The sequence below is a fragment of the Equus asinus genome, chromosome X, assembly GCF_041296235.1.
Source record: "Equus asinus isolate D_3611 breed Donkey chromosome X, EquAss-T2T_v2, whole genome shotgun sequence".
NCBI lineage: Eukaryota > Metazoa > Chordata > Mammalia > Perissodactyla > Equidae > Equus > Equus asinus.
The window spans coordinates 57,114,324-57,127,287 of NC_091820.1; the positions used below are offsets into that span (position 1 = coordinate 57,114,324).

The window sequence follows — 12,964 nt, forward strand, 5'->3', positions numbered from 1 at the left end:
CTTCTGAAGGCGTGGAAGGAACAAGGGCCAGGACAACAACTTGAAGAAAAATGGAAAGGGCCCTATGATGTGTTGTTAACCACCTATACATCCCTTAAATTGGCAGGTGTAAAACCGTGGGTCGACCACACTCGATTAAAGAAATGTCCAGATAATTTCCAGCCACAAACGTCTTCTCCTGCTGAGTGGGAAAGTAAACCGCTGGAGGGTCTTAAGTTGCTCGTTAGAAAACAATCATGAGATGCTTCACGTTGCTAATTCATTTCTATTCTTTGCATTTTCTAGTTGCAGCCTGGCTGGGATATACATCATGTTTAAGTTCCTTTTCTGTTGTATTTCCGGTATTTGCAGGACTGCAACTGGAACACTAACCACCCACAGAAAAACTGGCAAAAGCATGTTCAAGCTTTCCATCGCAGAGACCCCCTAGCGTTGCCCCAATACAGCAGGAAGCAGCTAGACGACCACGACGCCCCTTTTCCATAGAAATGGAAAGCAAGAAATGACAGTGGGGAATACGTTACAGGCTCTTAACATCAGCCCTGATATCAGTTCCCCCACATTGAACCCAGCGTATACGGCGTTAAAACTAAAACCCACCACCCCCTTTCCTGCTTCTCTAGCTCCACTCACATGCAAATACCTGTTTCTTTAAACTTGGACTCCTTGAGCTTTACAACCAAATGGGAGTTACAAATTGTTAAAAGCCCAGGTGGCCTGGAGTTGGAGGCACACTAAAGTTTAGCTAATCACGTGTCCTTGAGTTTGCCAGGAAAGCCGCTGTCTCAAGAGTATCAAGGAGCGGAGGCTCCCCAGACCTCAACTCCTCGACTCCGACTCCCGGCGCTCGAACCCGCCTCAAACAAGAAGACGAGACACTGGCGAAGGACGCCCACCTGCCATCCTCCTATCTCACCCTCCCCCCTGCCTTGCTGCAAGCAGCCTCTCAAGGCCAAACGCAGGCTGGTGGGAAAGCACCGAGCTGCACAAGCTACATGTTCCCCCCTCCCCTACCCAAAACCCCAGATAAAAATCCCTACCCATTCCTCATCGGGGAGCTGGCAATTTTTGAGGCATGAGCCCTTGCTTTGCTCCCTGTGCCTGGCACAGTAAAAACCTCTCCTCTTCCACTCAAGACTCTGTTCTCGTTATTTGGATAGGCATCGGGTTCAGAGACCGAACTTTCGGTTACACCATCGTTAAACCCAGCATCTATGTGGTTAAAACCAAAGCACCCATTCCCTGCTTACTCCCTGGCTTCCTGGCTCCAGAACCCACCAACCGCCTTTATGGAGACAAATGCCAAGGACAACCACGTGGATTCCCTATCTCCTCCCCACAAGGAGCCACAGGCTGGTGGGAAAGCAGCTGAGCAGCAAGGTCACGGGCTCCCTCCTCTCTGCACGTAGTGTCAAGGCCAAACACAGGCTGGTGGGAAAGCTCTGACCAAAAGGGCCATATGCTCCCCCTCCCCTACCTAAAACCCCAAATAAAAACTCTTAGTTCTAGCTTTTCGGGGCGTTTTGGATTTCAGCGTTAGCCACCCTTTCTCCTTGCTCAGCGCCGTGCAAAATAAAGTCCTCTTTTCTTCCACTACACCTAGCGTGAGATTGGCTTGCGTTGCAAAGGGTGAGCGAACTCACTAGAGGTTCGATAGCAAAAGCGAGGACTCTGCAGCCAGACGGCCTGGTTTGAAGCCTGCCACTGACTCCAACAAGCCGAGCCACCCTGGGCCACTGGCCGAACCTCTTGGGGCCTGTTTCCTCCCCCATAAGAGGGCGGTAAGAGTGGCTACTTGAATCCTAGGCTTGTCCTGAGGACGCGTGACTACTTATCTACGGCGCTCAGAAGAGTGCCAGACACCGACGGAGTCCGCGTGGGAGAAGTTTCTTTTCCTGGACGCTGCCAAACGACCCTCCCAAATGTCTCTCCTGCCCCGCTGCCACCACCAGGGCCCCTTCCCCACCCCAGGCCCCCCTGCGACGGTCAAAAGCACGGGTTTGCTCGTGACGTCCCCCACCTTAGAACGGCGAAGGTCTTGGATTGCTGCAAACGTGGCGTGTGAAAACCGATCTGTGGCTTTCTGTCTCGCCTCCAGAACCAGCGACGCTGACCACCCTTTGGGGCGAGCACTGGGTGTTGGGATTCCCCCTCGTTTGAACTGACTCGCAGTGGGGGAGGGGCCGAGAGACGCGGGGCAAACCCCGGCCCAACCCCCAAACCGGCCTGAGCACACAACCATGGCCGATTTGAGCAGCTACCGTCCTCGAGCAGTTGCGACAGAGACCCTACAGCCGTAAACACAACATTTGCTCTCTGGCCCTTTACGGCGGAAACAGTACGCCGACCCCTGATGGCTGGCTGCGGGCTGCCTGTGCCCATTCTCCTATGGGGTCGTACGTCTTGTGGACTAGAGGCCGGCCCATCCCTCGTGCGCTACGGGCCCCATCGGGGGCCTGCCGTGTCCCCTCACAAGCCCCACCGCACGCCCCCCTGGGCCCGGGGCCGGCCTTGCCCCGCTCCGTACGCGGGAAACCGGGGCTCAGAGCCGCGGCTGCTACTGGAAGGTAGCCTGTGCCGGGGAGGCGGGCTGTTCGGAAGAGGCGGGACGAGCGGCCCGACGGCCGCACTCAGGCACGGGACGGGCTTCCCACTGCCGGCCCGCGAGGGGCTTCGGAGGCCCCCAGGGGCCCTGGACGCGATAGGGGAGGGCCTCGGGGGGGCGGGCCCACAAGGGGCGCGCTGGTTGGCGGGGGCGGACCCACGCGAAGGGCGCGGCGCAGGCGTCGAAGGCGCGCGCAAGCCGCGCGTGGTTTGAGGCGATCTCGTGCGCCGCGTCTGGGGAGGGCCGGCGTCCCCCACCCCCACCGCCGCCCCCAAGGCCTCGCCGCTGCGCGCGCACGCGCGCCGCCACCCGTCCCAGCGCGCCCGGGGCCATCGTCTCCCGCGAGGCGGCCGGGGAGCCCCGGACTCACGACATGAGCTCCCCCGACGAGGGGTCTGTCTGGGGCGCGGGTTTCGGCCCAGAGGGCGGGGCGCGGGCCGGCGTCCGCCCCGCCGAGCCCGGAGCCCTGCGGGCAGTCGGTCTAGGCCCTGCTCTGGGGGCGCCGCGGAGCGGCGAGGGCGAGGGCGGCTTCCCCCAGCCCGGGGGCCGCCCCAGCTGCCCGGCCGACGGCAGGGACGCGGCGGCGGACTGTGCGTCCTACCCGGCGCCGCCGGCCGCGGCGAACGTCGTGCAGCAGCTGACCCGGCGGGGCGTCTGCACATACCGGTCCCCGGAGAGCTGCGCCGCCCGAGGCTCCACCGTGTGGGCGGGCCTCGAGCCAGGTGCCGGCGGCCCCGGCGCGCCTGCCCTTAGCTGGGTGGCGTCGCAGCCGGCTTCCGCCGCCCTGCTCCCGCTCCCTGGGCCCGAGGGCGGCCCGGCCTGGGGCAGCCCTAAAAGAGGCGGGAGGAGCAGGCTGGGCAGCCCTGCGAGTCGCGGGCGGCCCTCGGCGGGAGGCCCGGTCCGGCTGCCTTCCGACCCCGAGCCATCAGACGAGGCCAGCGAGCTACAGCCGACGAGGGTGAGCCTTTGCCCCGGAGAAGGCGGCCAAGCCCAGCCCAACGGCCCCGAGCATCCTGGGGACCCACCCAGACGCTCCAGTTTCCCCGCCAGGGAGAATTTCCTCCACGTGCCGGGCTCTTTCCTGCCCTCCGCTGCCCGAGCGTTCGCCTTGGCTGTGGAGAGGCGGGCTGTTGGAGGGCTGGACTTCTCTTCCTCCAAGAAAGTAGAGTGTGTGGTCTGGGGCAAGGGGGGGAAGAGGCCCAGCTACCAGGCAGCGGCCGCTGCTGCGGCCGCCGCCGGCGGCGTCCCGTCCCGGGCGACTCCCTGGAGGAAGGCGGCCCCGGAGAAGAAATCCCTGGGGGCTGCTTCACAAGTTGCCCAAGGGAGAACCTTTCTTTCCTGGGGGCAGAGAGCCTCGGCAGCTCCCCTGGACCCGGCCACGTTCCCGCCAGTCTCTGGCGTCCCGCTGCTTGTGAGGTGCAGGAGGGCCAAGCAGTCCAAGCAGCCCGGCACTGGGAAGAAATCTGTGGCCGGGAGGACAATGGAGTCTCAGCCGGTGGAGGTGGCGGGAGAAGATATTGACCCAAACAGCGACCCAGCCCCGCGGGGCCAAGTGAGTAGGCCCTGCGCCTCCTCTCTCCCCGCCTCTGCCCCCACCCCAATCGGGGACTTCTTTACCCATGCTCCCTCTGCCCTTCCCTCGGGGGTGGTCACTGGGGACCCTCGGTCATTAGGTTGCCGGAGGGGGGTCGTCGTAGAAGGGGAAACGTGAAGCTAGCACTGCATGGGTGGGGGGGGTGTGTGTGTGTGTGGGGGGGGTGCATGCGCGTGTGCGCCCGCGCGCGTCTGCCGGCCACCATTCTCGACCCTGGTCCTGTTTCCTGCGCCCTCCCCCAGAGAGGAGCTGGGATGGAAGGGAGGACTGGTAGCTGGTTGGGACCCGGGGCCCCCTTCAAAGTCTGGGCCGCAGAGCTTCCGTGTTCAGACTCCCGGGCTTCCTGATCCTACTTCCTAGCTGTTCCCCAAGCCTTCTCTGCAGGAGACCTGGGCCTTCTCAGTGCCCCACTGTTCTCCCCAGCTCAGCTCTGCCTCCTGGCCTGGGGCTGACTGAGGGCGAAAGTGCTGATGAGATCAGCCTCTGAATTCCCTGGCCTGTTCCCTGCCCCACCCCAGCCTCTAAACGCATCTGGGTACGGACACACACACACACACACACACACACAACCACACACACACACACTCTCTCTCTCTCTCTCTCACACTCACACTCTCTCACACTCACACTCTCTCACACGCTCTCACATCCCCGGTCCAAATGGGTGAGAAATGGTTCTTTAGCCTCCAGGACACAGACCAGGGCCATGTAGTCGGTGCGTGCGTCGTCCAGAAGGCAGCAGTGGCCACCTCAACACCAGAGCCGCTCCCCAAGTTGCGGGAAACCCACAGTGCTTGGCCCGGAGCCAGGGAAATACGGTGCCCAGGGGGCCTGCACCCTCCGGTGAGTCTTCTGGGTGAGTGAGCCGCGAGTGAGGGGAGAGCGGACAAGGAGGGAAGGCTCTGGCTCTGGCTCTGCTGGCGGCTCAGCCTTGCTCCCAGGCCTCGGTGCCTACCCAGGCAGCTTCTCCCAAGGAGGCGGGGCATGCACGGGGCTGGCCTTCAGCCACATCATGCTCTGCAGGGGCGCGAGTCCTTAGCAGCGCCCCAAACCGCGACTCCGGAGGTAGACTCTCCGCGGGACAAAGCCTTTTCTGCTGAGTTCTCTTGGGCCGCGGGCTCATCCCGGGGCACGGGCTGTGGCTGCGGCTCTGGGAGAGTCCCACACAGGCCCCAGTCCTGGGGGGCACAGTGGCACTGGGGCTGCCCCTGGGGAACAGGACAGGCGAGGCAGGCCCTGAGAGAAGATGGGAGCTGCGGGGCAGAGCAGGGGCAAGTCCATGCCAGCAGAGGGTGGTGCTGCCTCACTTTCCACTTCCCTGGGAGCCTTGGAAGCTGGACGTCCTGTTCCTTCCCGCTCAGGTGACCAGGAACCGCTTGACCGACCTCCAGGACGGCAAAGGCAGCAGCAACCACGTGGAGCACGGGGCTGTCCTCGGGTATTGCTTCCGTGGCTCCTAGAGATGCAGGCCCAAACGAGACGGTGGGGTCGGTGTGCAGGGTCAGCTGACATACGTGTCCCCCTCCGCGCCCCATCCCGCACCCCGTGGGGGGAGCGCACCTCCTTTCCCCGAGGAGCCCCTGCCAGTGTAGCTACTGGGGTTTCGGAGGTAGGGTCCCGGGGAGAGGGGAGGTCGAGGCGAGAGGAGGCCAGCAGATACTAATCGTTTCTCTTTCTCTGGTGTCTGCCGGCCTAGTGTCACGTGCTACAGAGAGAAATAGGCGACCTGAAAGAGCACCTTGGTATGAGGCACCTCTGGCTGGGGCAGGGGCCGGGGCAGGGGCCCCGGGACCGCCTGCGGTGTCTTAGTGCAGGACTCAGGGCCCCGGGGTGGGGCTGGCGGGCGCAGGGGCAGGCGGCCTCACAGGGACCAACGTTCCCGTGGGGAGGAGAGCCCAGCAGGCCTGGCCCTGGAGCCTGCTGTCAGGTACAGCCCAGCGCCTGTGCAAATAGGAAAGTGTTGTCTGCCCTGCACGCGCGCACTGTCGACGCGAACGAGGCCTAGAGATCTCCTCCTATTGGGACGCTCAGAGATGCCTCCTTGGTTTTCCCTGTACCCGCTGCTTGGAGTGCCTTGTCCGCTGCCGTGTGTTGGTTCATTTGACGAGTTCCCAGTGGCTCCGACATGCCCCAAAGCTGGAGACCCACTGGCACGTTTGGTTCTCGTTTAGAAAACATTTCCCCCACGGAATTCAGGTGGTGGGTGACTGAGTCCGGCCCGGGGCTGCTTGCACAGGGCCCGGAGGGGCTTCCAGGGGCAGGGCTAGGCCGTCCCCCCCGGGGACAGGGGCACGGGCTTCTAGATCCCCGTGGGTGGAGTGCCTGCTTAGGCGTCTCTCTGTTTCAGCGGCCGTCCTGTCCCTGGCTGACAAGTTCCAGAGCCTTTGAAGTGAGTGTTCCACACACCAGATCCCTTCCCACAGTCGGGGCTCTTCCGGAGGGCTGGGGCGGACCCTGGCCTCAGGCTCCTCCCCGGCCCCGCTCTGTTTCCAGGTTGAGCCCAGCACCTTCCCACAGGAGAAGCAGCTGGTGCCTTTGGAGCCCGGGACCTGTGGCCAAGCTGGTTCCCTCCTGTTCTCCCTCAGCCTGGGCTTCCTCTCCCCTTCTCTTGCCCCCTCCCCACCCCAGTTCACAGCAGTTTCACATTAAAGAACCTCTCATATTCTGTGGTCTGTCCTCTCTTTTGGGGCGGGGGGTGGGGGTGTGCGGGTCGGGGCAGGCAGAGGGGTTGGGGCGGGCTGGGGCACTGCCGCATTTCAGAGCCTTTTCCGGAAGAGGAGCCCTGGCATTCTGTGTGGGCCTTCTCCCTGTGGGGAGTCTGGGCCAGCCTCTGATGGGAGCCCTGCAGTCAGGCCAGCAGGGTGCCCGGGGTCTGGGCTCTGGCTTCTGTGTGGGCGCCGCCCAGCCACACTCGCATTTACCCGCTTTCCCCTGCAGGTCCCCTTGGTCTTCTCTCCGAATCTCCTCTTCTGGGGTCTCCAGGTTTCCCATTCCTCGCGGCTCTTCCCCTTGCCTTCAGCAGGAACTCGGGAGCCCCTCCAGAGCCCCAGTCCCTTCTTCCCTTCCCTCACTGGGATCACTGCCCTGCTTCTCCCGTCCACCCCGCTTTGTGGTCTGAGGACTCTTGATGCCTTGGGTGGCTTTCCGCCCGTCACTGGCCGCCCCTGCAGCTGTACTTGCATGGGTGCTAAAGAGCACGTTTGAGCTCCTCTTCCCCCTTCCCCGGCCCAGTCCTCTCTGTGTGGTCCCTGCCTCCCTCTGGTGGCGCCACGCGCACAGACAGCTCAGGCAGGAACCTGCACGTTTTCTTCCTCCTCTCTTTAGCCCTCACCTTTGACACTCGCTTCCCAAACCTGTCAGTTCTCCCTCCTTGGTTTCAGTAGAGGGGTGGAGGCAGAAGTCACAGCCCCGTGCGATGGTGGCTTGTGGAGCCGGAGGGAACGTACTGGGCACACAGAAGAAAAGTGCAGGTCACTCTCTGGGCCGCTGTCGGGGAATGAGTCTGTTGTGGGGCCAACGCGGGGGAAAGGGCCCGCCGGCACCCAGAACTGGATGGTCTCGCCATAGCAGCTTTCACGTCCTTCCGGTCCTAGCCGGCTCGCTGGCCTTCCTCCAGCCTGGTCTTCTCTATGCCCTGGACTGCAGAGTGGCCGGGCGGCTTCTATGGCAAGTGTGCTTGGTGGATCTCAGTGCTCCCGCACGATCCCCTTCACATACTGCTGGAGCACCTCCGCGACACGGATTTGGCTGGAGATGATGCTTCTGGGTCCCAGCTCAATCTCCCCAGCCTGCCTCTTTAGGTCTCACAAGATGTAGTGTGAACTCCAGGTTCGACTTCCCCTCCCTGACAGTTGGAGGTGGCTTCCTTCCTTGACCCGGACCCAGGCCTGTGTGCCGGCCTGAGACTCCGAGGGACAGATTGGCATTTGAGTGAGGGGAGGGTGAGTTCCGCCAGACCCGCTGCCCGAGAGCCTGGGTACAGAAAAGGGGGACCGTGGTCGATAGGACATTCAATGTTGGGGCAGGTGTGCGTGTGAATAAAAGTCATCGTGGGCCATCTCCTCTGAGGGAGAAAGTTGTCATTCGGGGAGTAAAGGGAGTGGAGACCGTGGTCAAGAACTTGCAAGAGAGCCAAGGAGCAAAAGCCAGTGTCGGATCTTTTTTCCTAAGGGGTGTTCCTAACAGCTGCTGACAACGTGGGGGAGGAATGACAGAAGTCACCAAACGCCCCGACGGGGTGTCAGGGGCTCCGGTTGTTGGAGTCGCTGGAGGAGGCTCTGGCTGCTCCTCTGCCATCCCAGGATGTCTGATGCGTGTCCTGCGTGTGTGTCGACGGAATGAGAGGGGGAAGGCTGGCTGCCTCAGAGTAGCGGGGACACGGCTCAGCTCGGAAGCTGGGAGCTGATGGAGGAGACTGCCCCAGGGTGAGCTGACCGGGCCAGGGCAGGATGGGCACGGGGAGGATGGGAAGTACAGCGTGACCGCCCCTGGGAACCTGGGCAGACTGGGTTCCACCCTGAAGACCCCGTGGTCGCACCCTGTCTCCCTCCCGGGCCCCGGGCCTGAGCTCAGGTGGACAGGCCGTCGGGCATGGGATGGGCCAACCCCAGACCTCCGGGCCGGAAAGCAAGGTTCGTGGGACTTAATCCTTCCACTTCGAAGCCCTCGCTGGAGAAGGCGGCCTTGATTGAGGCTTAGGCTCTGGCTTTGCCCCTGACCCCACGGTGATTTCTTGGCGGGACAACACAGCTCGCTGCTGTTGAGTGAATAAGTTTGGCAGAGACTTCGCAGCTGGGGTTTCCGCCCACGGAGACCTGCGTGCAGGTTGTGGCTGGGGGGCTGTCGAGCACCGGCACTGCCGCGGGGGGCACGGGACCATGCTCGCCAGCATGAGGAAGGGGAGCGGCGCGTGGAAGGGGACGTGGGAGGGCATGAACACGACCCTTCATGACTGGTTTTGCCAGCCCCCTTTCCCTGCTCTGAGCGCGCGATCTCTCTCCCCGGTGTTCAGACCAACTACCGCACTATCATGTTGCTGTAAACACGTACACCACAGGCCGTGGCTCGGCGCCTGCCAGTTCCAGGGAAAGCAGGTGACAGATACTGAGGCCTAGAGTGACCAGGTACTTCTGTGCCCAGAGGAAAGGAGGAGGTCGGTCCCCTCCCCTGATTCAGTGTCCCCCCCTTTGCCCTTCTCCTCAAGCCTCCTGGCCAGCCAGGGAGGGAGTGGCGGCTGGCCTCGAGAGCCCTAGGCCCCCTCCTGCCTCCTTCTGCTACGTGCCCAGCCCCTGAGCAGATGCCCCCTCTCCCACCGAGCAGTACCACCATCCCCACCACCAGTACCGTCACCACGACCCGCCAACTTCTCTCTCCAGAAACTCGGGGAGGATTGCCCCGGGCGAGAATGGAGGAGCATGCAAGCACCTGAGGAGGAGCTGGGTGTGGTTGGCAGCGTAATGGTCCCCAAGGATGTTTTCATCCTAATTCTCGGAATCGGCTAGCAGGTTACTTTGCGAGGCAATGGGGTGCAAGTTTGCAGAAGCGATAACCATTGCTACTCAGCTGATTTAAGGTGGGGAGACCCTCCCCCGTGTTTTCCAGGTCCGGCCGGGCAAATTGGGGCTGCCAGGGTGGCCCTCGGAAGTGTACCTGCCTGAATCCAGGGTGCACCTTTCGCCCGACTGCAGGGTGCTGGGCGCCCCTGCGCTTGTGCCACGTGGAAGTCCTGGTAACCACCACTCAGATGAAGATAGAGAACATGGACAGTCCTTCCGGAACCCTCATTGGCCCCAGGCCGACCACTTTCCCCATCCCTGGGTTTCCTGGGAGAACCGCTGTCCTGGCTTTTCCAGTAAGCATTCGCTTTCCTTTAACGGATAACAACTGCTATTTAATAAATAACCCTTACCAGTTTAAGAAAGACACAGTACATGAGATTAAATGTGAATTGCATTTATGACCCGCACACTAAATATCCACAGTTGTAGAAAGCAGAAGCCTACGAATTGAGAAATAAGTTATGAAGTGATCACGCCGTGTGACTGCTACCCAGGTGAAGAAACGGCACGTTGCACCTGCAGAAGTCCCACACGTGCCCCTCCCCGTGAAGGAAGCCAAATGCACAAGTCCACATGCCGGGGGATTCCGCTTCTATGACATCCTTGAGAGGGCCCAACTCGAGGGACAGAGAACAGGTCGGTGGTGGCCAGGGTCTGGGCGTTGAGAGCGGGAGTGTACCTACCAAAGACCAGGAAGGAAATTTGGGGGTGATGGAAACGTTTTCTATTTTGATTGTGGTGGTGGTTCCGTAACAGTAGGCGTTTATAACGATTCGTAGACCCTGTGTATTATGTACCTCAATAATCCCGACTTTTAAAAACAATTGTAACAAGTACAGCAGGACCGGACATGGATATTACTAACGATTTTTTTCTGAACACGAGGTTCGTGATTTTCCCCCGTAATCTGTTAATGTGGAATATTATATTGCCTTATTAGCCGCAGTTTCGTCGTGGCATAGTATGTATTTTCCTTCTTATGCCCTGTAGGGTTCGGTTTGCTAATAGTCTGTTTCTGGTTCTTGCTTCTGTGTCACGAGTGTGTGATTGACCCGCGATTGCCCTTTCTCAAATTGTCCTTGACGAGATTTAGGATCAAGGTCATTCCATCCTCACAAAATGAGGTGGGGGATGTCCCTCCTTTTCTACGCTTCCTAAGAGTTTGTGTCAAACTGGAAACATTCATGCCTAGGATGTTTGTCAGAATTCAGTGGGGAAGCCTGGAGTTTTTGTGAAAAGCTTTTGACTAGTGCTGATACGTTTCTTTATGCTCATGCAACGATTTGGGCTGCCTCTTGACTCAGTTTTGGCACGTTATGTTCTTCTAGACATCGCTCACCTCTTTCTAAGTTTGCAAATTGATTGGAATCAAGACGCTCCTTAATGTCCTCTCTTTCCCCAAGTTTTATTTTTGAAAATGTGTGTCCTACAGATAGTTGCACGAAAATGGCCAGGAACACCCATATATCTCTCAGATGGGGTCACCCGTTATTGACTTTTTGTCACATTTGTCATATTGTCTCTCCCTCTTTCTCTGTGTATATCTGTGTGTGTTTAATTGTTGTGTTGAATCATTTGAGTTACTTTCGGACATTAGCATATCGTGCCTAAATACGTCAACACGTGCGTCTTAAGACAAAGAATGGTCTACTACAAAATTTGAATGCAATGACCACACACGGAAAATTTAACATCGAGACAATACAATTGCCTACTATGTGATCCTCTCTCAAAATGTCGGATTGCCCCACTATTGCTTTTCATACCTACTTCTAAAAAGAATCCTGTTTCCTGTCAAAGACTGTGCATTGCATTCAGTTGTCAGGTCTCTTCAGTGTTATCCAAAGTAACAGTTTCCCAACCTTCTTTTGGTCTTGCCTGACGTTGACATTTTTGAAGATCCAGTCCAGCTGTTTTTCAGCGAGCTTCGATTGGGGTTGAATTTCCTGATTGCTTCCTCCCGCTTTTTCTCTGTGTTTTTCTAGGAGTTTTACATTTTCACTTCTTACGTTTAGGTCTTTAATCCATGTCAAGTTCATTTTTGTGAGTGCTGTAAGATAGGGGTCCATTTTAATTCTCTGCATGTGTTTATCCAGTTTTCCCAACAGCATTTATTGAGGAGACCATCCCTGCCCCGTTGAGTATTGTTGGCGCCCTTGTCAAATACTTTCTGTTTGTATGTGTGAGGATGTTTTTCTGGGGTTTTCATCGTGACCCATTGGTCTATAGGTCTGTTCTTATGAGAGTACCATAGTGTTTTGATCATTATAGCTTTCTGATACAGTTTGAAATCAGAAACTACGATGCCTCCAACTTTGTTCTTCTTTCTCAGTATTGCTTTGGCTACTTGGCGTCTTTTGTAGCTTCGGACGAGTTTCAGCATTGTTTTTTCTGTTTCTGTGAAGGTTTCCATTGGAATTCTGACAGCGATTGCATTGAATCTATACATGGCCTGGCTGGTATGGACACTTCAACAGTATTAATTCTTCGGATCAATGAACATGGGATCTCTTTCCATTTGTTCGTGTCTCTTTGAATCCTGTCATCTAAGTCTTGCAGTTTTCTGTGTATAGATCTTTCACCTCCTTGGTAAAAGTTATTCCTAAGCATTTCATTGTTTTTGATGTATGATGTATTTTGTGAATGAGATTGTCGTCTTGATTCCCTTTTCAAATATTTTGTCGTTAGCGTATAGAAACGTAACTGGGTTTTGCATGATGATTTTGTATCCTACGACTTCACTGTATTCGTTGATTAGTTCCAACAGATTTTGTGGGTGTTTTAGGATTTCCTATATATATGATCATATCTGCTGCAAACAAAGACAGTTTTACTTCTCGCCTTCTTATTTGGGTGCCTTTGATTTCTTTTTCTGGCCTGATTGCTCTGGCTAGGTCTTTCAATGCTGTGTGGAATGAGTGGTGAGAGTGGGCATCCGTGTGCTCTTCTTGATCTTAGAGGAAAACCTTTCAACCTTTCACTGTTGAGTATGATGTTCCTTGTGGGTTTGTTATACATGGCCTTTATTATGTTACGGTATGTTCCTTCTATATTCATTGTGTTGAACATTTTTATCCTGAAAGAATGTTGTATCTTGTCAAATGCTTTTTCTGCTTCTATTGATATAATTATACGATTTTTACCTTTCTTTGTATTAATGTGGTGCATCACATTTATTGATTTGCATATGTTGTACCATCCTTCCAT

General features: G+C 57.7%; 1 protein-coding gene across 3 annotated transcripts; it reads left to right on the forward strand.

Moving 5' to 3' along the window:
• The first annotated feature begins 2,961 nt into the window (after positions 1-2,961).
• Positions 2,962-6,865, forward strand: LOC139039698 (uncharacterized protein CXorf49-like). Of its 3 annotated transcripts, none has more exons than XM_070502300.1 (7): positions 2,962-3,563; positions 3,954-4,157; positions 4,883-5,042; positions 5,561-5,637; positions 5,896-5,941; positions 6,547-6,588; positions 6,693-6,865. In XM_070502300.1, exons 1-6 carry the CDS (start codon positions 2,979-2,981, stop codon positions 6,585-6,587), a joined length of 1,113 nt encoding a protein of 370 aa, XP_070358401.1. In that variant the 5' UTR covers positions 2,962-2,978; the 3' UTR covers position 6,588; positions 6,693-6,865. The 3 variants fall into 3 exon arrangements, with proteins under 3 accessions (XP_070358401.1, XP_070358399.1, XP_070358398.1); XM_070502298.1 differs by having other exon boundaries at positions 6,664-6,860; XM_070502297.1 differs by lacking the exon at positions 5,896-5,941 and having other exon boundaries at positions 6,693-6,860.
• Positions 6,866-12,964: the final 6,099 nt, after the last annotated feature.